Source organism: Leishmania panamensis, assembly GCF_000755165.1.
Source record: "Leishmania panamensis strain MHOM/PA/94/PSC-1 chromosome 33 sequence".
Lineage (NCBI taxonomy): Eukaryota > Euglenozoa > Kinetoplastea > Trypanosomatida > Trypanosomatidae > Leishmania > Leishmania panamensis.
Window position 1 is genome coordinate 382,930 of NC_025880.1, and position 22,358 is coordinate 405,287.

The 22,358-nt window shown below is 56.0% G+C and overlaps 7 protein-coding genes across 7 annotated transcripts, besides 3 other annotated features; all 7 read left to right on the plus strand.

Annotated features, from left to right (window-relative positions):
* Window positions 1-104: part of a repeat region that runs on past the window's edge.
* Window positions 105-775: 671 nt separating this feature from the next.
* Window positions 776-2,236, plus strand: LPMP_331070 (protein prenyltransferase, putative; the record flags this gene model as incomplete). Its single annotated transcript, XM_010703897.1, has 1 exon — window positions 776-2,236. One exon carries the CDS (start codon window positions 776-778, stop codon window positions 2,234-2,236), a length of 1,461 nt encoding a protein of 486 aa, XP_010702199.1.
* Window positions 2,237-2,922: 686 nt separating this feature from the next.
* Window positions 2,923-3,582, plus strand: LPMP_331080 (hypothetical protein; the record flags this gene model as incomplete). Its single annotated transcript, XM_010703898.1, has 1 exon — window positions 2,923-3,582. The coding sequence occupies one exon, from the start codon at window positions 2,923-2,925 to the stop codon at window positions 3,580-3,582; it is 660 nt and encodes a 219-aa protein (XP_010702200.1).
* A 3,642-nt stretch (window positions 3,583-7,224) lies between these two features.
* Window positions 7,225-8,592, plus strand: LPMP_331090 (hypothetical protein; the record flags this gene model as incomplete). Its single annotated transcript, XM_010703899.1, has 1 exon — window positions 7,225-8,592. The coding sequence occupies one exon, from the start codon at window positions 7,225-7,227 to the stop codon at window positions 8,590-8,592; it is 1,368 nt and encodes a 455-aa protein (XP_010702201.1).
* A 631-nt stretch (window positions 8,593-9,223) lies between these two features.
* On the plus strand, window positions 9,224-10,510 carry LPMP_331100 (hypothetical protein; the record flags this gene model as incomplete). Its single annotated transcript, XM_010703900.1, has 1 exon — window positions 9,224-10,510. One exon carries the CDS (start codon window positions 9,224-9,226, stop codon window positions 10,508-10,510), a length of 1,287 nt encoding a protein of 428 aa, XP_010702202.1.
* A 149-nt stretch (window positions 10,511-10,659) lies between these two features.
* Window positions 10,660-11,217: a repeat region.
* A 1,187-nt stretch (window positions 11,218-12,404) lies between these two features.
* LPMP_331110 (chloride channel protein, putative) lies at window positions 12,405-15,140 on the plus strand (the record flags this gene model as incomplete). Its single annotated transcript, XM_010703901.1, has 1 exon — window positions 12,405-15,140. One exon carries the CDS (start codon window positions 12,405-12,407, stop codon window positions 15,138-15,140), a length of 2,736 nt encoding a protein of 911 aa, XP_010702203.1.
* Window positions 15,141-15,922: 782 nt separating this feature from the next.
* On the plus strand, window positions 15,923-16,654 carry LPMP_331120 (hypothetical protein; the record flags this gene model as incomplete). The annotated part of the gene is made up of 1 exon (XM_010703902.1): window positions 15,923-16,654. The coding sequence occupies one exon, from the start codon at window positions 15,923-15,925 to the stop codon at window positions 16,652-16,654; it is 732 nt and encodes a 243-aa protein (XP_010702204.1).
* Window positions 16,655-18,231: 1,577 nt separating this feature from the next.
* Window positions 18,232-18,405: a repeat region.
* An 869-nt stretch (window positions 18,406-19,274) lies between these two features.
* Window positions 19,275-20,609, plus strand: LPMP_331130 (hypothetical protein; the record flags this gene model as incomplete). Its single annotated transcript, XM_010703903.1, has 1 exon — window positions 19,275-20,609. The coding sequence occupies one exon, from the start codon at window positions 19,275-19,277 to the stop codon at window positions 20,607-20,609; it is 1,335 nt and encodes a 444-aa protein (XP_010702205.1).
* Window positions 20,610-22,358: the final 1,749 nt, after the last annotated feature.

Sequence of the window (22,358 nt, forward strand, 5' to 3'; positions counted from 1 at the left end):
GCCGGACGGCTCGCCTCAGACGACAGGGATTCAGCCGCGGCGCAGCAGAAGTGTGGGTGAGCAGTGGGCTACATGTGCCACTCTGTTGACTTGCTCGTGGTAGAGGGAGATGTTAAATGGGACGAACAAAAATTCGCAGAGGTGGGAGAGCCTCTCTCTCTCTCTCTCTTTCCCTCTCGCTCTCATTCTTTTTCTCTCCGCATCTTGCAAACGGCGTGTCAGGGGAACGCAGCAATCTAAGAGGGAAAAACTGTGAAGGAAACAACAACAACAACAACAGCGCTGACAGCTCCTCCCCTCACACATGCACACACAGTAAAAAGAAAACGAGTAGATGGAGTCCCCGCGCTTGTGCGACGTGTTGGCTTCCGCATCGGCAAAAGTTCTTGTTTTAAGTGATGTATGTGTGCCGTAATAGAAGTCGCCAATGCGGATGACTTGTGGTGCTCTCTCAAGAGTCGTCTCAGCGGACCGACTTTGATGTGTGCGTTGACCTTTGCTCTGTCGACAGCCAAGGGCTGCACTTGCGTTATAGCACACGTGGCACTCTGTCTCATGTACTGCCTCTTTGTATTTCGCCTCGCACCATTACCCCCTCCCCTCATCTTTTGCTCGTGTTTACGGCTCCCCCCCTTTTCCCGCACCACCACTGTTCATGTGGGACGTCCATTAGAAGAAGTATGCCAGCATCCTGCAGGTGATTGATATCATAATCAGGAAGCATAGCTTACTGTGTTACACACGTTGTTGTTTATCATTACGCCCTCACTACAACATGCACGATCAAAAAAAAAAGAAGGAGGTGCTGACGCCTGAGGCGAAGGAGGCTGCGGCGCAGGAAAACGCGCGTGTTGGTGCTCTGTACCTATCCATCTTGGCATCCAACAAGGCTCACGTGTACAACACAAAAACACTCGAGAATACCGAGGCGCTGCTGCTGGCCGTGCCGGAGGCCTACACGGTGTATAACTGTCGCCGCATGGCCCTCGAAGCCGTAGCACCAATGCTTCCCTGTGCTGGCTCATCTGTGTCGGCCACAGGGATGAGCAGTGCTGCAGTGGAGTCTGCTCCGGTTCCTCGCTGTGAGGAGTGGCTTGTGCAGGAGCTGAAGCTCAACGCAAAGGTGCTGTTGCTGAACTACAAAAATTACAGCGCTTTCCTACACCGGCACTGGATCTTTGACCAGCTAGTGGCCTTGGCCGGGCTGGAGATGCAGCATGCGACTGAACATGCTGTGAGTACAGCGCTGGACGGCACTGCGTCCGGCACCTATAAGCTGCTCTGCGGCCTCCTTCGCAAGGAGCGTGCGCAGTGCGAGAAGCTGCTGGAGTTGGACGAGCGCAACTTCCATGCCTGGAACTATCGTCGCTGGGTCCTGGCGCAGGAGCTCCGCGCGATGCAGCTTGCAGCGACCCACCGCCCAGCTTCTTTGCCGCTCGCCTCAGAAGGGGCAACGCAGCCTTCTGGGTCCGCTACGCCGCCGCTGACATTCTTCTCTCCGGAAGAAGCTGCAGAGCTCACCTACACGACGCACAAGATTAAGAGCAACTTTTCTAACTACAGTGCGTGGCATCAGCGCTCGCTGGCCATCCAATCCGCGGTGACGAGATGGCAATCTCAGCAAGTGCAGGAGGGCGTCCCTAGTGCTGCGGCGGACGCGCAACAACACCAGCAGGCGTGGCAGGCAGCCCTTTTGACGCAGTTGAAGGAGGACATCGAGTTTTTGAAGCAGGCGGTGTACTGCGACCCGAACGACCAGGCGGCGTGGTTCTACGCACCGTTTGTATTTCAACTGTTGCGCAGGCAGTACCACTGCGAGGACGAGAAGGCGGAGGCGCTAGAAAACTCCTTCACGGATGCCGTGATTGATCTCGTTGCCGAGGTGGATCGGGCGGGTATGGACGACGAATGCTACTTGCCGTACTACTTCCTCCTTGATCAGCTTGTGGTACTGCAAGCTGCATCTCAGGAGCTAGCGAGGTCGACAACGGCTGCGTCCGCGGCCCCTGACACGCGCAGCAGCGCATCTCTGGAGCGGCACATCACACGGCTCTGTGAGAAGGTCCCATCGATTTTGGCGTCAGCGAATGGCGAGGCGGAAGGCAACAGAGACGAGGCGAACGCACGACAGTGCTGCTTTCGATACCTGCACACACGCTTGCGGAAGGCGGACACGCTACGCCGATGTCTCTACGACGACCTGTTTCAGCGCGCTCTACAGGGATGTCACTCATGATCGCATTCGCCTGCTCCCCGTCTTCCGCCTCGCTCCTTTGCTGCCAACATCACTCGAACGAGACGTATGATTGTTTCTGGTTTAAGAGCTACTGTTGCACATTACACTTGCTCTCCTTGCGGTGGGTTGTCTCCGCTTTACAGAAAAGGAAAACGAAAGAGAGGGCTTCACAAAGCGTCTGGACAAGTGCAGGCCAGTAAAACCAGCTGCTCTGTGTCGCGTTGAGTGATGTTTGATGGGCACCAGAGACGGCACACATGTGTATTGGAGTGGAAGTGTAACTGTAAATCAGCGAGTCGCACCTAGGTAATCTCGTACACGCGAAGAGGGATAAGGAAAAGGACACTGCCGGTATTAGGCATTTGGGGGGCGCATGAGTCACAGTCTTCCACTACTGTCCTTTCCTGGGCTTCCTCAGTGCAACTCTAGCAGGCACCGAGAGACATGCGCTAGGTTTGCGTACCGCGCGTACCCTCCTCCTTCCCTTCTGCTTGACATGCATCTCCACGCACAGCTATTTTTCGTACTCTTCATACTAACGTATTTGTGCGTGGGTGTGTATGTGTATGTTTGTTTACTCGAAGCTACGCTATCACGAAGGTGATCGTCATTCAAACGACCAGTCACTCAAGTCACGACCATTAATCAAGATTTAAAACGAAAGATAAAGCAGAAGAGAGCGAGCAATGGGGTGCAGCGCCTCCAAGGATGTCAAGGGTGGCAACAACACAAGGACTCCGACCAGTAACACAAGGGAAAATACTGCCCCAGTTGCTGTGGCACCGCCTGCACCGGCTGCAGAGGCACCACCTGCACCGGCTGCGGAGGCACCACCTGCGCCGGCTGCGGAGGCACCACCTGCGCCGGCTGCAGAGGCACCACCTGCACCGGCTGCGGAGGCACCACCTGCACCGGCTGCGGAGGCACCGGCTGCGGAGGCACCGCCTGCACTCCGTGTGCCGAGCGACGAAAACGATGCCTCGAACCATGAGAGCAAGTCGGCTAGCAACCGCTCCGTGGAAATCCCGGCAAGCCGTGAGAAGGACTGTAACGATAACATGACCAACAGCATGGACAAGTCTTTGAAGGGTGGGCCCGACAAGGCCCCGACTCGAAATGGCTCTGAAATAACCAACGGCCACGCGGACGAAAAGGACACCCCTGTCGTGCTGCCCAACGGTGTTTGGACGCTGACAGTGGGAACCCCCTACTACTACTCCGCAGAGGAGAACCTGTACTATCACCCGCCTAGCTGTCAGTTCTACGACCCCACAAACGGGATGTGGTACGACCCGGTGTCTGATGAGTGGTACCGCGACGAAGGATCCGAAGCGGGGACGGCGTAGGCGTTGGTGGCTGCTTCTTTTATTTGTTTGCTTTCAGCGAGGTACATCACGAAGAAAACGAAACCAGCGAACTGCAGCTCGTGTGTGTATGTGTGTGTGCGACGGAGAGCGAGTTTGCGGTGGCACTCCGATAGTGTGACGGTATGTAAAACAGGGCTCTTCGTAGAAAATGGAAAGGTGCTTGTTTCCGCGCTCTCCTAACACAAACCTGCAGCTGTGGCAGTAGCAACGCAGAAGCGATCGCTCGCACCGGGAAATGGCCTACGAAGGAATCTGAAGAGTGTGGGCACGTGTACCCAGTTGGAAGCAGACTGTGTCATTCTCTCTTGAGCACACACTTGGGTGGATAGAGAAGAGGCAAAGATGAAAGGGAATTTTTTAAGCGCCAACTCCCTGAGGCAATCCCCTGTTACACACACACACACACAGGCCCCCTCCATGCTATCACCGTGGTTCGGAGAAGCACGGTGATGGGACTGAAAGGCTCGAAAGGGTACCGCCTCAACTCCCTATTGCATTCCTCCGCAAAGAGAGAGAGAGGGAGGGAGGGGGAGGCAGCTTTTCTTTTCACTGTTGAAGCGTGGTCCCTCCTCTGTTGCGTTGCATTTTGCTTTTCTTGTCTGTTCAAGGCTCATTTTCCTTTCTTTGTCAGTCCTGTATAGCCACTTTGATTTTTCTGGTACGTCTGTCTGCGGCCTCCCCCCTCCACTTGACTCACTTATCGTGCTGAGTGCGACAACTGCGACCGCTTCTGTGTGGGGTGAGGGTGCCGGTGTTTCGCGTATTCATTGCTCTCTGCCTACGCACCCCGCATTGTTGTCCTTTCGTGTCACATTCTTTTTGGGTCTCTCCCCCCCTTTCTCCCCTCTTGTGTATCAGTGGGTTGAAAAATGAAGTTCAGTGCGTACGGTTGTGTGTTGGTGTTGGCGCATCGTTTTTGTAGCTGCTGCGTGCGCCCTACGGGTGGTGTGATTTATTAGTCACCGTCACACCCTTACACTGCACCTGCAAGATTACTGTCAGTGCGTCTGTGCATGCTCTAGAGCTTCTCTTTGTTTGGTTGTTGTTGTTGTTTTCCTTCAAGATGTTGGGTGGCGCACGTGGCTCTGGTGTACATTGATTTATATATTTATATACCGGCATCTACGCATTTCTAATGAATTTCCGTCCTTTATGTATATGAGCGGGAAAGGAGAGAAGAGAAAGGGGGAATCGGGCAAGCAACCATGCCAACGCGCCCGCCAAACAGCTCAGTAGACGTACGCACACACACACACCCACCCACACACACACACACACACGACAGAGCAAAACGGTAGGAAAAGAAGAAAGAAAAAAGAACGGAGGCAAAAGAGCGGGAGCGGGGAAAAAAAAACAAGCAGGAAAGGATGCGGTGGCGGTTGCAGTCCAGGACGCCAGCACGCGTCATCGAAATCGCAGAGGCACACTCACAAGTGGAAGTGGCCATACAGAGAGAAAAAAAAAACACCAACACGCAGGCAGAGTCGTGTATCTCGTATCCACCCGGGTGGCCTCGCACCCAGGTGTGTGTGTGTGTGTCATGGCCCATACATACCCATACACGTATATATATGTATATGTATATGTATGTATATATGTATATGTATACGTATGTATGTATATGTATGTATGTGTATACCTCTCCCTGTTATCGTGCTGTGTTTGGTTGGTCATTTCACTCGCTTTATTTTTTGGCTACTTTTATGTTTTTTTTGTTTTCGTTGTTCTACTCTCGATGTTTCTTGATTATGGTGGTGGGTGTCGGTATTGATGGGCGCGTTTGATCGAAATCACCATCATCATTGTGCGAGAGCGTGTGGGTGTGTGTATGTTGTGTGTGCATGTTCTCTTTCTTCTCCGAGCATGTGGCCTGCCCCTCTTCTTCTCGCTCTGCCTTTCTCTGGTGTTCTCCTTGTAGAAAAGAAACGGGCAGAGGGAATAGAGAAGGGGGATGAAAACAAAGACAGAATGTAAAACATTGAAAAACTACAAGACAACGGAGAAACATGTCCACAGGTCACCACCGCATACACACGCAAACAACACGAAAAAGGTCCCCATGCGTAACAGAAGTGGTAGTGTGTTTCTTTCGCGTTTGCTCTTATTAAAGCACCATCTGGTACTCTGATGGTTCGCAAGTCACTGATGTGCGTGTAGCAGCAAGCGAAAGGGAAAAGGGGAGAGGTAAACCTCTGCGGCGAGAGGAGGACATTATGCGGATGCCGTACAGGTGATCGTCTGCGGCATCAGCAAGAAATATGCTTCTCTCGCGCTCTTGCTCTCATTCTTATTCATCTCCCTCGCCTCGACTCTTCAGTCTCAGGGGGGCATCAACTCGCACCAACGCATGCACTCACCGACAGACCTTTTGGGCCTACCCACCTTTCTTTCTGTTGTATTCCTCCCCCTTCGTCTTTTCGTTTTTCCGCTCTTGTCAAACAGTCAGTTTTGCATGGTGTGTATGTGTGTGTGTGTGTTTCTTTCCACGTCGAGCTCTTGGGAGTGTGGTAGTTGAACTTGGATGATGTGTGTCTCTGTGCGTGGGTCAGAGGTGGTGCTATAGCGAGCTCTGTGCTCGTATCGTGTTATCTTGTTTTTCGCTCCTCCTCCTTCATCCTCTTCCTGTGTTGTGTCTTTCCTGGCGGTTGGTTTCCTGTACGAAGGCATCTTTCTTTTCTCTGTTCCACTCACTCTCTTTGTCTCGTGGACTCTGCGTGTGTATGTGTATGTGTGTGGGTGGGTGTGGGGGGGTATTGTTTATCGTCCCCTGCGTTGCCCATCTGTTTCAACGACGCCCACCGTTTCGACATGCAGATTTTGTAGTGGAGGGGGGCACTTGTGTACAGTCATGCAAAGCAGAGGAAAGAGGCACGCGAAGGTGACAAAAAAAAGGAAGCAGCAGCACTCACAACGCAAGGCAATCGGTCAGTTCATGAAGCGCCTCCGCAGTTGTAGCAGTGGGTATCCTGAAACACACAAACACACAGACGACATGGACACAACAGTGGGGCAGAATGTCCCGTGCACCTTCACACACAAAGTGAAGTGAGAGCGCTAATCATGGCGTGCTGGGGGGAACCAGAGCAGGCTCGCATGGGTGTAGTCGCCATACTCAGGCGCATCTCATTCGTTCTCTGCTTCAGGCCACAGTGTTACCACTTTCCCTGCCTGTCACTTTCGGTTTCTGTCTGTCGTTTTGCCGCCTTACACCGCGGTCCTGGATAACCGTGATACAGCTGGCTGGCACGCGACTGACAGTACCCCTTTTCGTACGGCGGGTGCGTCGTTTTGAGCCCCCTACACGGCCTTACTCTTCGCTAGCCCCTCAGCGGACGACGCGAGCGTTTCGCTCGGATTACCTTGTTGCTTGGCTGCACGTCTATTTCCCAGCATACGCATGCCAGTGATCACGCGGACTACGAGCTCACTGGGTGCTTCTTCCCCTTCCCTTCTCTTCCTCCTTTCACCGCCCCCCCCCTTGGCGTGCCTTTTGCCACCGTTGCAGAACTCAAGGCAGGGCATGCACATCAGCCCTTTCGCCTGTTGGATTCACCTGTACACGACTGTGTCACGGTAGTGATTGAACCTCTTTTCGCTTTTCACACACACACATATATATATATGTACGTACGCGCGCAGACACGACGCGGTGAACCAAAAGGGAAAAAAGAAGCACAGCCCACCATGGACGGTGGTGACTCGGTCTTCTATGAGGACGCAGTGCTCTGTTCGGATGAGGGAGAAGTGAAGGATGACACACCGCAGGCTACCCTAAAGCTGCTCGCTGACTTTCCCGAGCCCCTTACCGAGCCTCAACGACGCGCCGTCCAACGCTACGTCTCGCAGAAAGTCCGCGAGTATGAGGTGGTGCGGTACCAAGTGGCAGTTGTAGAGAAGGGGTACCTGGCCTTGCTGCGCCTCGTGAAGCGACTGCGGCGGGAAGTGGCTGAGCTTACAGCGAGCCTCATTGAGGGCGTAAACACATCGGATGCCTCGACCCCCACAGCTGCTGCGTCCGTCTCAATATCGCCCGCAGCCCCCACGGCTGCAACCTCGGCCGTCTCCGCTACGAAGGAGGGAACCATTGCCGCGAAGCGCCGCTCAGTCGGGTTGCTACTCCGCTCCTCCGTCTTCAGCAGCCTTCAGCGGGTGCTCCAGGCGGTCCAGACGGAGCAGCTCGATGAGAAAGCGGAACAGCTGGCGAGGCAGCGTGAGAGGATCGCTCGCGAGTCCCGTCTCCACCTCGTCAGCCAGGACCTGGTGTCACAGGAAGCCCTGCTGGAGCCGCTGCAGCGCAAGTACGCACGCGCCGTTGCGCTGGGCGCAGCCGCTGCAGAAGAAGTGACACCCCTGTTGACGCTGCTGGAGGACATGTGGCGGCTCGAGGCACTGTACCCCTCTCGCTTCTCCATGGTTGCCAGAGGCACACTACAGCTACTCCTAGGAGACGGCACACACGAAGGGGAAGGCAACAGAGCAGAAGAGGAGGTTTTAGTCGACCCAGACGACGACTCCAGTCGCACGGCAGCACGCTCAGCGGCTGCCGTATCATTTTTGGTGCCCTTTACCCCTGCCCAGTACACCCCCGACATCGAGGACCTCGTGCGTGCCCAGGTAGAGGTGGTGATCGACGAGTATCTAGCCTACCGCACCCGTATGGACCCGGTGCTTTACCAGCTAGAGCAGTCGCAGCAGCTGGCCAAGGCGAAGAAGGTGGATCAGCTCATGGACGCCATCGGCATTGCTGGTACGGAGTCTGGCATCGAGGTGCTACCTATGGGTAGCGCAGCCGCAGTGCTGCACGATGAGCGCGGTGGTGTGTTGGTCAAGACACCGCAGCACATGATGGACATCTCGTCCGACGACGAGGATGACGATCAGGCCCACGCAGGCGTAACGATCGGCGGCGGTGCGGCAGACGCAGACTGCCACGACAGAAAGCAGATCCAGACGGCGCTCACGGCGCTCGATGACTTCGAGGACACGTAAAGATGGATCGCCGTTTTGCGTGCGCGTATGTGAGTACGCAGCAGAGCAACATGAATAAAGAAAAATAAAGGCAAAGTCGATACGGTCTCACAGAGACCGCAAAGCGGATAGACGCCGCTCTTGCATGGGGTGGGCAGGGGGGAGGGGGAGCGGTTCATGCAGAGAATCACGGTGCCACGGATATCTACGACTATGGCCTTCGAGTTTGCTCCTATCATCGTTGTCTTTAAAAAACCGACGTGCGTACGCATGTTGAAGACGCACCAGCGCATTGCGCCTTGTTTGCGTACGTGGTCATTTGATCATCAAGCTATGACTGATCGCTTCTGCCTCGCCTACCCCTACCCCCTCTGGCCCTCGGTTATCTCGTCTGCATGCGATGGCTTGCGTTTGTTCGGCCTTTGCACCACTACGCATCCTCCCTTTGCCACCACTGTGCCTCGGTACCTGACACTTTGCGTGGATGGCAAAGGCCACAGGCAGGCAAGCGTCTACGCGGCGACACCGCCCCCTCCATTTTTCGATCTTTTCCACGCCTCTTGCTGGTTTCGACACGCCACCCTCTCACCCTCCCCAACGGCCTGCTCGCGTTGTGGTATTCAACAGCACATCTACACATCGTTGATCGATCATGATTCCGCGCAATGTGCCGTATGAGCACAACCCGCCGCGTCGTGACAACATCGTGACGGTCGTCATGCCTGGTATCACTTCCTGCCGCTCCCAGCTTTCCCGCTACACTGGTGGGGATCCCCTGCAGGTTCTGTGCAACTGGTCTGACGTGGACCCCACAGACCCGCTGCACATTGCAGATGCGGGAGGGAATCGGTTCACAGGGATGTCTCTTGCTAAGCGGCTTCGGCTCGCTTTGCAGCAGTGGCGGAGCGTCGTCATGGGTTGGAAGAGTGATCGATCAGAGAGTGACGAAGACGATGACGTGGTAGACGCGCCGCAACGGACATCGCCGGACGTTGTGCGCGGCGGTGCCAGCGTCTCGCTCTCCGTCGCCAGTCGTACGTCACCGTCGAGCTTTGGCACCGCGGTGCAGGCAGCAGACCTTGGTCTCATCGACCCCCCAGTGTTGTACAGCGCAACGTGCCGCATTGCCCCGCGGCTACTGCACGGTGTTCTTGCCTCGCCCGAGGTGGCGGAGGTGCGACACTGTGGGTGGTATCGTACTATTAATCCAATGCACTGGGTCCTCACGGTGAAAGAGCTCATTACGTGCTGGTCGTTTAGCGTGCGACCTTTTCAGTGGTGCTTCTCGGAGCCAGGCAGGACGAACACAGCGGGCATTCGAGACCAGGCCGCCTTCACGCGTGAAGTGCGGCGTGCCGTGCGTCATATAAAGGCCGCGCCAACAGCGGAACCGCATAACAACAGGACAGACGTAGAGGCACGGGAAAGCACCCCAACAACGATCAACAAGAAGCACCTGGTCCTCTTTGGTGTCAGCCGTGGTGCCACGACGTGCTTCTACTCGGCCATGAAACTAGCACCAGAGGAGGCCAAGCATGTCTCTCTCGTACTTGTCGAGGCGCCATTCGACACGCTGGACCACGTCATCGACACATCGTGTTGGGCTCCGTGCCTCATGCGGTGGTTTGTGCGGTCGTTCAGCGACTGGCGCGGGAGTCAGGAGGAGAGGCTCGCCTACGACTTTGATCCACAGAAAGTGCATCTCCGCTGCCCTGTCGCCTTCGTCATGTCTGTCAAGGACACGCGCGTGCCCATCAACTGCACACAGGCGCTGATTGACCGTGTGCAACGAGAGCTCGTCCCACATGTAATACCCGCGGTGGAAGTGCTGGTGCTGCAACATAGTCGACACGCCACGATGGCAGTCGGCAGCAAGGAAGACCAGGACGCGTACGTTGCGTTTGTGGAACGCCTCTACAACACGTACTGCTCCCCCTGACCCAAAGTCCAACCGCTGCAAAAAAGGGAAGGCCGGGTGAAACGGAACGACTCGTAGCACAGAGCAGGGAAAAGAGGGGAGAACTGACAGGTGTTGTTTTCTTTGTGCCTGCCCTTTCTGCCCCCTCCGCCCCCCCCCCTTAATCTCTCCCCTGATGGCGGGGGGGGGGGGAACACCGCAGCGCGCGGCCTCCGGGACCAGTATCCTCGCTCTGTGCGGAAGCAAGGCAGCCCCCCTTCCTCCATCCCTGTTAATGCTGAACCTCTTCTGATAGAGACAAGGTCAGCGTCCTACGGCGTAGGGGAGTCAGAGCGATACCTTGCCCCTGATGCCGGTGGTCAGGCACCGGACGGCGTTGCGTCGGAGCGACCCGCGACACGGAACATGGTTTGTACTACTCATAGGATGGGCAGAGGGACAGCGTAACTCGAACGCATCTCCCCTCCCCTCACTGCCTAATGGTGTGAGGAGCCTGAGCCGCCCTGAGAGATGCGCCTCATGGCAGCCGGCATAATGAGAGCGGCTGTGCGGCGACCTGCAGAGCAGGTGAGTCGAGTTCGAGACCGAGGCCATGCTCACGTCACTGAGGCGGAACATTGCGGTTACGCTTTGGACTACAGGTGCTTTGCACCGTGCGGTGGACCTGTGGCATGCCGAGGGGCGAGTGGCGTTGGAACTTGTGTGCTGTACGGCAGAGAATAGGAGCAGGCTGGAAGAGAAAGCTCCCTCTCTGCATCTCTGTGCCCAAGCACCGGGATGACCTACTCCAGCTGCCACCGAGCAAACAAAAGGAAAAAATGGAGCGCACGGCATAGACCCACAAGCACGCACAGGGAGCAGTTTGGTCCCACTTCCCTCCTTTGTTCACCCCCCCCCCCCATCCCTGACCTCGCTCGTGCTGTCATCAAAAGTCTGTTGCACGACCAACCCATTCACAGAGAAATGAAAGGAAGTAACGCAGAGATGCTTGAAACTGGACAGCAGGTGCGCGTGCGTGCACCAGCGTATAGTCTTTGCAGTGACACAGAAGTGGCATCGCAGACGGGCACAGGCTCGGAGGATGTTACACTTCCATTCCATCCACTCATCGTGCCTTTCGGCGCGTGGTGTGGGCTGCCATGTCTTTGCATCCGCCAACATGTACGAGCGGGCACCAATGGAAACTCCCTTTGTTCTCTGCACGCCTCCATGGCGCATAAATCGCGAAGCGGTCATCCACCGCTGTACCGCATACAGGCGTAGAGCGCGCAAGGAGCACGACTTGTTTGTTGTTTCGCCTCCGTCGTTCCTGGTGGGGGTATTCTCAAATTTTACAATCACTGCACCCCAAGGGTAGTTTGACGGTGCGCAGAGAGAGAGCCATCGGAAGAGGCGGTCGAGCACCGTCTAGTGCGCACAGCGTCGGAGAAGATAGCAGGCTCACAACTTGCTGGCAGGTATTACTCGCTGTATCAGTAGTGGAAAGATGAACGTGACTACCGCACTGCTGCCAGAGCAGGGAACTGCAAACGAAACGGCAGCACCGGAAAGCAGGAGCGGCGTGCCGCAGGAACAGCACCAACGGACACGCCTATACGCACCTCTTTTCTCTCTTCTGAACCCCATCGAAGACTCGGCCCCAACTGCGGACGCCGGCCTCTGTGACGACGCATTGCACAGGAGAAGTGACCAGGCCAGCGCCGAGGCACCGCTGTTAGGGTCCCGCATACCGTCAAGTTCTCCGTACCCACCTCCCTCGGAGGAAGAAGGGGCCCATAGAGGCGCCAGCGCTTCGTTCGCGCCACGCTGCTGGGCAGCGCTGCTGTCTCTGTGCCACGACATTCGCATCGGCTGCGCCCGTGAAGTGCCGCCCGCTGCGGAGCCACGTCGCTTTTCTCCGCAGGACCGCTTCAAGATGGCTCGCTACGAGTCTGTGGACACGTACGAGGCCGAGAGTATGCTGTACAAGGACCACCTGGAGACTCGCAGCCACGAGCCGCGTTGGTTCATGTGGGTCTTCGTGGTAGTACTCGGTGTCGCGACAAGCGCGCTGTCAGTTGGCATGGTAACGTGTCTGCACATGTTCAATGCAGTGCGCTACGAACTTCTCGGCTTTGGACTGCGCGGCTTTACCTTTGTAGATGCGCAGCGGTATCCCAACGTTAGTGAAGCGCCGCCAGTAAACGTGATGGGCAGTAGCGGACGCGACACTGCCCACAGCGCCTCGCTCGATGTGTGGGCGATGCTGAGGGGCAACAACGTGGGTCTATACGGGATCGCGTCCCCGCGCTGGTACTGGTCTGGGTACGCCTTGTGGATCGCCTTTGCCGTTTGCACTTCCGCAGTCGCTAGTGGAGTGTGCTACCTTGTTCCGCAGAGCGTCGGTTCGGGGATTCCGGAGGTGCTCGCCTATCTCAACGGTGTATCGTACCCGATGATGCGCAGCACCCGCGTGCTCGTGGCGAAGCTTGTCGCCGTCGTCTTCACTGTCGCCAGTGGCGTGTGTACGGGTCACTACGGCCACCTCATGCTCGCGGGGGCGATGCTTGGCGCACAGCTACTACAGCGGCGGCACGGTGTTCGGTGCTACCATGTGCACTTTGTGGACCACTTCCGAAACCCGCGCGATCGCCGCATCGTTCTTGTCATTGGGGCCGCCGCCGGTATCGCTGCCGCCTTCTGCGTGTCCGTTGGTGGCCTTCTCGTAGTGCTCGAACTCTTGTCAGCCGTCTACCCGGTGCGCTTTGCTCTCTATATTTTTGCTGCGTGTCTGCTGTCAACGTTGTTCACGCAAGGGTACTGGTCCTACTCGATGAACCTCGATGCGCCCTACCGACTGCACGGAGGGCTGCTGCTGCGCGAGGTTGTGGTGTTGTTTCGCTCTCACCTCCCCTTTGGCCAGCACGCAGCGATGAATTTGATGGCGTTTATCCCTGCCTTCGCTATCGGGCTCTGCAGCGGCGCGTGCGCTGTGGGATTTGTACGGCTGAGCTGGGCGGCGCTCTACTGCAGGCGGCGCCTGGAGGTGTGGCTGCGCACCAAGGCAATCCGGTACGTGCTTCCAATCCTATTTACACTTCTGTACGTGAGCGTGCACTACTGGGTTGCTGTGGCTTTCTCAGCGGTGCCTGTAACCGATGAAGCAACGACCTCTGCCCTTAGTGGGGACAGCAGCGCGCAGGCAAGTGGAAGAGCTGACTCAAATACGTCGTCGTCTTCGAACGGTGGAGCTGCCGACGAGCACACGCCGGCGGTATGCCGACCCGTGCCGTACACCGTGCGTAGCGGACGCAACGTGACGACCATCGGCTTCTACGGCATGAATGGCTTCTTGTGCCCGGCGGGCAGCTACCCCGACGTTGGCGCTGCCGGTGTCTATGACGCTGCACCGCAGGAAAAAGGTGCGTTGGGTGACAAGATGACACTGCAGCAGCAGCGGCAGCAGACGGTGCGGGTAGTTGATGCGTACGCCTCCCTGGCCTTCTCGTACGCGGACTCGACGCTGCAGACACTACTGAGTCAGCGAACGGAGCACTTGCTGCCGTGGCCTGCCCTCCTTACATTTTCCCTTATCTACTTTTTCGCCTCCGCTGTCTACTCCGGCCTCGGTCTGTACGGAGACACCATGCTGTCGTCTCTGGTGATTGGCGCGGCCATCGGCCGCTGCATCGGAGCGGCGGTGCACTCGGCAGCAGTTGCTTGGAACGTGAATGCGGCCACGTGGGCGGACCCTGGCGTGTTTGCGCTCTTCGGCGCCGGCAGCTTTGTGAGTGCTACATCGGGTCTTAGTTTTGGCATTGGGGCCATCCTCATCGAGTGCACGGCTGACTTCCGCCATCTCCTGCCACTCATGTTTGCGATTGCCGTGGCCCGACGCGTGCTCCTGCGGTGGGGCCGGGACGTGCACACGGTCTACCTGGAGGCCCGCGCCGTCCCCCTGCTCAACGCGGAGTCGTACTTGGGGCGGTACGGCTTGCTGGACGCACGACACGTGATGCACTCTCCGGTCGTTTCTCTCCCTGTTGTCTGCACCCTCGATGATGTGGTGCGCACGCTGCGCAGCACGACGCACCATGGTTTTCCCGTCGTCTCCCTCAACGACGGCACCTTCAAAGGGATCGTCACGCGAGCGCAGCTGGAGCTGCTGCTGTGGCACCTGATCATGACTGATGGACGCACAAGCCACTGCACCTACGACGTGATGCAGCGCGTTGAGGACCACGTATTCCACAGTGGCTGGCAGAGTATCGACCCGACTCAACGCCTGCGCCACGAGCGACTGCACACTGACCAAGTTTCGCTGTATCCGTACGTGGACACTTCCGCCTTCACGGTGCTTGACACGACTTCCCTGCCACGCACCTACGAGATGTTCACGACGCTAGGGCTGCGTCACCTTGTCGTGGTCGATCGCAGCAACTACGCTGTTGGCATAATCACACGCAAGGATCTCATCGGTGATCATCTTTCAGCCGTGTTAGAATCGCAAGACTCGCCGACACACACCGACCGCGTACCGTCATCAGCGGTATTCGCAGCGGCCTTGACGAGCCTGCGGAAACCCTTTCATCCGACCACCGCCCAGGTGTCGGAGGTGGCGCGGCAGTCGTCGATGTCGAACCTGGCTGGACCATCACCCCATCACCGGTAGCATTACGTCTCGGATTGGGAAGGGGAGCCGTCGAGTCAAGCCTCCTCCTCCTCCTCTCCATTCGACGCGTCTCACTTCTTTGAGTGCCGAGCGCACCCCCACCGTCCGCCCGCAAGCCACTTTGATGGCAAACGAAAAAAGGTGCCTTCGTGGTCCAACCACTGCCTCCGCTCATCGTTGTTCGTGGACGGCAGTGACTATATGTCTGTGCTTATGCATTGGTGCTTATTCGGCGCGTCTACTGCTGCGTTTCAAGTTGTGCCACCTCCAGGAATCTGCGAAAAGGATCTCTGTGATCCCCTCGCTCGATTTCTCTCTCTCGCTCGTACACCTCATTGACGGCTTCCTCTGTAGCCTCCAAAGGGCTGAGTTGGCGTGTATGGAGCCCCCTTGCCTTCCTACCTCGACCACCCTCTTCCCTTTTCCCACCCATCCCCTCTCTCTCTCTCTTCCCCATCACACGCGCACATCTCATCTCAGACGTACTATTCATTATTCTCTTTTCGCTCCTCTCCCTCCTCTCTGTACATTGTGTTGGGCCCTTTTTTTGTTTGTGCTCGTCTGTCCTCTACTTCTCGTTTGTCAACTACACTCGGCTTCCTCTCTTTTCTTCGCTCGCTCGCTTCGCACGACACTGACCCATCCCCGCACCTGCCGTAGCCCCTCCCCTCCCCCATCCACCCCATCCACCACAGGGAATACAGCACGTGAGGTTCTCTTTCACTGTCGACTCTCTCCGTTATACGTGTTTTGGTTCTTTTCTCTTCTCCCAACGATTCAGAATGTCTCGTGCGGCAAACAGGATTAGCGGCAGTATGGCTTGCCAGACGGTGGTCAACCACGGCTACTACCTGAAGCCCATGACCGGCAACCCGTACCTGTGCACCCAACACGATGGCGTCACGACAGCCTACCAGCAGGGCTTCTCCCCCAAGGATGTCCACTGGCTGTATCGCTTTCGCTACAACTTGTTACCGCAGGGTATGTCGGGCGGCTTCTTCACCCGCAACCCCTACGGTCGCTACGTGCACTGGCTGGAGGTGAGCACGATCGAGAAGATGCGCCTGCAGATGTTGTCGTTGGAATCCGTTCCGTGTTCCGTCGTGAGCATCTTTGTCGTGCTCTTCACCGCGTGGCACTTGTACCGCCTCGCCTTTCTGCATCCCGACATCACCCTCTACAATTTGGGTCTGTGGCCCACCAAGCCGTGGCTGCAGCAGCAGCGCTTCAACAAGAAGAAAGAGCTCGATCAAGAGGTGTACCGCTGGGTGTACCGCGTTCCGGAGCTCATGATGAACGACCCGATCCGTGACATGTACAAGATGGGCATCGCCGCCAACGATCCGGTTCTCGCAATAGCCAAGGAGCAGGGGGTGGCAAACGAGCTGACCATGGACCATGACCAGTACACGTCAACGTCGCCGGACATTCGCCGCGTCATCGCCAAGGCCCGCAAGGAAGTTGACCACAGCTCAGAAACAAGCTCGGCGATGAACTCCATGATCGGCGTGTAGGCCATCTAAACATACGCTTAACGTAAGTACAGAAGATGAGGGGGGCACGTGAGGGAAAGGGGCGAATGATAGAGAACAACAACAAAAAAAACGAAAGCTCCAGTCTTCTGTGTGGCACGCACGAGCAACGTCATCTGAGTGGGGCAGCTACCGTACAAGATGGACACGGCACGTACGAAACGGGCGGGACGAGAATATTTGGGTATCGAAGGAAGAAAAAGAAGGACAGAAGAGAGAAACGGCAAGCCCTTGCCCTACCCCTCCTCCACTCTGAACGGGAGCAGCACGCTTAGCACTCTCCAAGTAGCAGTGCATTCAGCTGCCTTTACCGCGTTCTTCCTTCGATTGTCGCCACAAGTCGCACATCTTGCTTTCCCCACTTCCATTCGCCCTTTCGCAAGCAACGAAAACGAGAAGAAATGAACGGTGGGCTCCAGCCCGTGCTCCCATGGCCCGAACTCGAGTGACTTCCTTGATTCTCTCTCTCCTCGCACTTCGCAACTTTTTCTTGCCTTGTGCCCAACAGACTCGTCATACTTCTTTTTCCCTCTCGATTTCTCAAGCGCACGTGTGCTCGCGCCCTTTCGGCATTTCCGTTTGTTTGTTTGCTCTTAGTGGGTTTTGATTTGTGCTCCTCAGCTGCCATTCTTGGTCGCCCCCAGCTCTCCCGACAAATCCCTTCTCATCTCTGTTGTTGTTCCTTCGTTTTCCTGTGTGTTATTGTTGTTGTTTGACTGGCTGGTCGCTCTTTGACCCTATGACAGCGATGTGCACGCGTTTTTCTCTCTCTTTGTACCCAGCTTTGTTAGTGCGCGCAGTCAGGCTTTCTTGTTGCATTTGCCTCTCTCCGCATCAATCTCTTTTCCTATGTCTTTCGCCTCCCCTCCCCTTTCTGCGGTGCTCTTGTTTGCTCTTCCCTGTCACTGGGGTTCCAGCAAATCAACACAGTAAGTACCTGAGAAGAGGAAGAAGAGAACTGTTGAGAGCACATACACACATGCAATCGCAGGCACAAGTAAGAGGTACGTCGGCGCTTGCCCCCCACACACACACACACACACAGAAGTCCAGGCATTTGTCCGATGCCTGGACTTCTCTGCTTTGGGCGGCATCAATGCTTCCGCTGGCGAGCACAAGGGGGGGAAGCTGCTTAAAGAAGAATGTCTTGTGATGTTCCTCTTAACAGAAATGAAGCCCTTTCCTTCCTTTGCTTTCCAAAGACGGCATTCCACCCTTTGCAGCAATGCTCCTCTGCCTCTTCTCCCTCTTCCCCTCGCTGATTTGTTCTCACGCCTGTATGTATTTGAGGGAAGAAGGGGAAACAGTCTATGCACAGCAGCGCCTGCACGTGGATGTGTGTTCGTGTTTAAGGTTGCCTCTGTTGTGTTTTTTATTCTTTGCCACGATGCCTTTTCGGCGTCTTTCCTAGCATTTTTATACGTGTGTGCGTGTGTGTGTGTGTGTGTAGTTCCCTATTTCCGTCTGTGTGTATTTTCCTCCTTTTCGAACGTGTGTGGCCGTCGAGCCGCCTTTCCCCCTTCTACCGACGTGATCGTTAGAGTATTTCCGTGTAAAGGGGGGAACAACACGCGAAGCGGTGGTAGCGAGAGTGTGAGGCAGAGGCCGTGCGCCGATAACTGAGGCGGCGTATTGCGGTGATGCGCGGCTAGTGTTGCTGCGCGCCACGCGATGGGCCTGTGACAGGCCAGGAGTAGAGCCAAAGTTGAACTCGTGTGTTGTATGGCAGAACGTAGGCACTCTGGAAGAGAGAAGGCCTCCTGCTGTTGGCAATAGATCTTCTTAGCTTTCCCTCGTTCAGGTCCTGTAAGAATGTGTTTCGTTCAATTTTTTTTTGTTCGCGGAGTCACTACACTGTGCGTCAGCGAAGTTGTGATTGGGTGTGGGGGGGCTACCGGGGTTTGTGGTTACGTGACATGAAATGGTTGGAGCGCGCTTGTCGTCGCCAGTGCTGTTCCTTCGTAGGTAATGGTAGGAGATTAGCATATGCGTTGGCCGTTTACACGCGTATCGATTGTCTTTCCTTCTTGTTTGCTATGATGTCCTCATGTCGTCGAAAGGGAAAACGAAAAGTCAACTCGCCAGAAAGCGCGTGCTGGGGCCGAGTGGGGGACAGCCAAGTATGTGCGTCGACAGGAACGAGACGACGAGACAATGCCGTCTTGCATCGCTTAACGCACACCTCAGCCACTGGCAGCTGAAAACAAAGTGCAATACAGAAGCTTTTGGGGGTGCTGTATAGTTTGAACACGAGACCTGGTTCGACGGTGTCAGTTCCACGGGCACGAGCGAGCGCATGTCTCCGAACTGCATCTCTTACCATCTCCCTTACTGGTTTTGCGGCCGCCACTCAATGCCCACAACAGCGGCAACGTCTCAGCGAGAGCGTTGTGTCCCCTGTGTGTGTGTTGCCTTTCCGCTGAAATGCCTTCAACTTTCCTAAGTGGCTTCCACCTACCTCTCCTCCTCCCCTTCCTCTCGCTCACGCGTCTTTTTGCCCCCTTTCCCTCGCCACCTGCAGCGTACCTCAGTCCTGCCCATTTTCTGTTTCTGTTGGACTCACTTCGGGGCTGTTGGGGTCGGGTATCCTGAGCCGCCTACAATGTCCGCAGAATCTCAGCGTGTCGTGTATGGCGCGACGTTCGACATCCCATACGCCATCGGCAGTGTATCTGTTCCACTCGACGCTCTTGCGGCATCATCGCCGCCACGAGTAGTGCCACAGGAAGTGAACAAGGCCGGCCCGTCCCCATCCTCCTCGTGCCGTCGCGGTTTGAGCTCGGGCAACATCAGCTCCGTGCGTCGATGTACGCACCACCGGTACTGCTACGTCCGCGATGGGGGTGATCTCTCGCAGGACGCCTTCTATCGGTGGCTGGAGCAGCAGCAGCAGAAGCACCGGGAAGGCGCCCATGCAAGTAGCACGAGCAGTCCTCCGAATGAGGACCCCGGAAGACCATTGACTCCTACGATGGGCATAACATCCACGAATGCAACCTCCTCAGCACTGCCTGATGCGCCAACAAGTCCCTCGCTCTTTTACGCATCCGTGAAGTGCGTTGTGTTTGTGCTCCCCAACAGCTTTCCCCACCCCCGCCGTGTTCTTCGGCACCCCCCTTTCATCATCGAGGACGATACGTGGGCAGAGCACCTTGTGGAGGTACAACTGTACTTCTGGCCGCACCTCAAGATCCCGCCCGCCACGGTCGTGCACCAGGCACTGCTAGAGCGTCGTCTTTCGCTTGGGCCCTCGACTCAGCCGAGTGGTGCTGTCTCTGCTGCTGCGCCGGCAGAAGATGTACGTGAGGTGTGGGTACCACAGCTGCTGGCGAGCACCTATGGCAAGCCGAAGTTGCTATCGGTAGCCACAAACGTGACAGTGCGTGTGCCGGCCCATCATGCAACAGCGACTGCACCAGACACGACCAAGGCTGCCAGTCGCATGGTTGTCGTTGCTGAGAAGGTCGACACACTTCATCTGTATCACCCTTCTCTCGACGTGGTTCGGCACATTCGAGCAGTGCTCGCCATGTCGCGCCTGCCCGTTCTGGAGGCGGTGCGCGAGGCCTTTGACGCAGCCTACTCGACGCCTCCTCCCATGAATGCGAATGGCAGCAGTCACAGCGCGACGTCTTCTACACTCACTGACGTGGAGGTGACGCCGGGGGTGGCAGTGGACACATCGCTTTCAACGCCGTTCGCGCACTCGTGGTCGCTCCCGTTTGAAGATACTATTGCCGAGTACGCCGAGCAGCGCGCGTCAACGTCGGTGGCGGTGCTTCAAGCGGTATTGGAGAAGCTGAAGCGTGAGCGGCAGGAGATGGAGAAGTCTTGCGAGGGGTCCATGGAGCAGATTGGGGAGCTCGCCACCGTCGCACTCCCTACCCAACTGCAGCGGGTACACACGCGGTGTATGAAGCTCTACAGGAAGGAGTAAGTTAACTGCCTTGTAGGTCGCGCATCTTTGCTTCTCCTTCACCTCTCTCTCTCTCTCTCTGGCTTGGATGGGATGGAGTAATCTAGAAATACTCCTCAGCTGACCCAATGCGGGCTAGGCATCTCGACCTATTTTGCGTGGGTTCACCTGGCTAAAGGCTTGTTTGTGTGTGTGTGTGTGTGTACCACAGCGACGTCGACCAGTCGTCCCTTTTTGCCATCTCTCCTTTTCATTTCTCGCCCGTTATTCCGTCCCGTGGGACGGCTGCCTGCTTACGAGCGCATCCTAAGAAAAACAGATCATCAAAGACAGAGCGGGCGAGGTCATTTTTCCTCGCGTGCGCTCTACGCCTCCTATTGATACACGTGCGTCGGCCGTCATGCACATGAAAAGTGGTGTGGCATGATGTAGGTGAGAGCGAAAACATATGCTTGTACGTTAGAAATAGGAAGATAGCAGCGCCACGAGACAGGACACAAACAGCAGTTCCTGCTGTTTGTGTGGAATGGCGCTGTGAAATGGGTAGACCTTCATGGCGTTGTCTGCTCGTTGTCCCGTTTTGGTTTTTGTTGTCGTTTGAAACAACTCCTCACCCTCTGATCTTTGCCATCACGCACGTAAACTCACTCTCTTCCACTTCCCTTCCTTCCCCCACCACCCACCCACCCACTCCCATACTTATTCCTGACCTGTCCCCTGCCCTCCCCTGCTGGCATCACATCACCCTCATCCACGCACACATATATACACATATACTCACACATATGTGATGTCAAAATAGTTTGCTGCATGTTACGCTACCCTCTTTCTCTCTCTATATACTAGCCGTGACTCTTCCCCTTGTGTGTGCGCCCCCCTCTGCACGTACTGTTGTGGTGTGCTTGTTTGGCCCAGCACCAACCAACCAACCAACCAACCAACCCCCCCTCTTTTTTCTGTTATTGTGATTCTCTCTCTTCTCGTAGTGTGCATTCATTCGAATTTCATCATTTTTTTTTTCGCTTGCTAGCCCCCCCCCCCCCCCTCCCTCTCTCCCCTCTGTCCTAACATCGTGTGCCCGTGTGTGTGTGTGTGTGTGTGTGTGTGCGTGTCCCGCCGGCTCTTTTGGTCATCTGCGCCAACACCAGCGGTGAGAAGAAGTGCAAACAGGGCACACGTCACTCCCTTCTTAAGCACAGACAAACAAACACACACGCCCACCCAGCGAGAGAGAGAGAACACGCCCAGCCACTCCAGGAAAGCAGGCAGTCATAAAAAAGCACCTCAGCCAGCTGCACTTTACATGCACAAACAAAAAGGCGTGAGAAGCAAACAACAACAACAAATACAAAAGAAAACGCAACAGTCAAACAGCAAAGGAAAAAAAAGGAAATCCTTCATTGATCTCATTGGAGTCATCTACAGGGTGTGCCTGCGCCCTCCCTATTTCTCTCTCCCCGCGCTCACCTTTCATAGAATTGCTCCATTCTTAGCGCTTCTTTCTTTTCCTCGTCTTGGGCCGCGTTTGCTTCCTCGCTCCCTGTCGTTTGCGACTCCTTTGGGCCTCGGTTGTCGTGGCTGTTTCTTTTGTTGTTGTTGGTACAACTCCATCAGTGTCATTTTTTTGTCCTCTCAGCCTTTCTTCTCATTACGTTGCTGACGCATTTGAACGAACCGGAGAGCTTAATCCGTCCTCTCTCTTGATTGTCTCGTGGTCTCTTGTTGTCTCCCCTCTTGCTCTAGTGGGTGCTGCTCCACCTTTCTAACTTT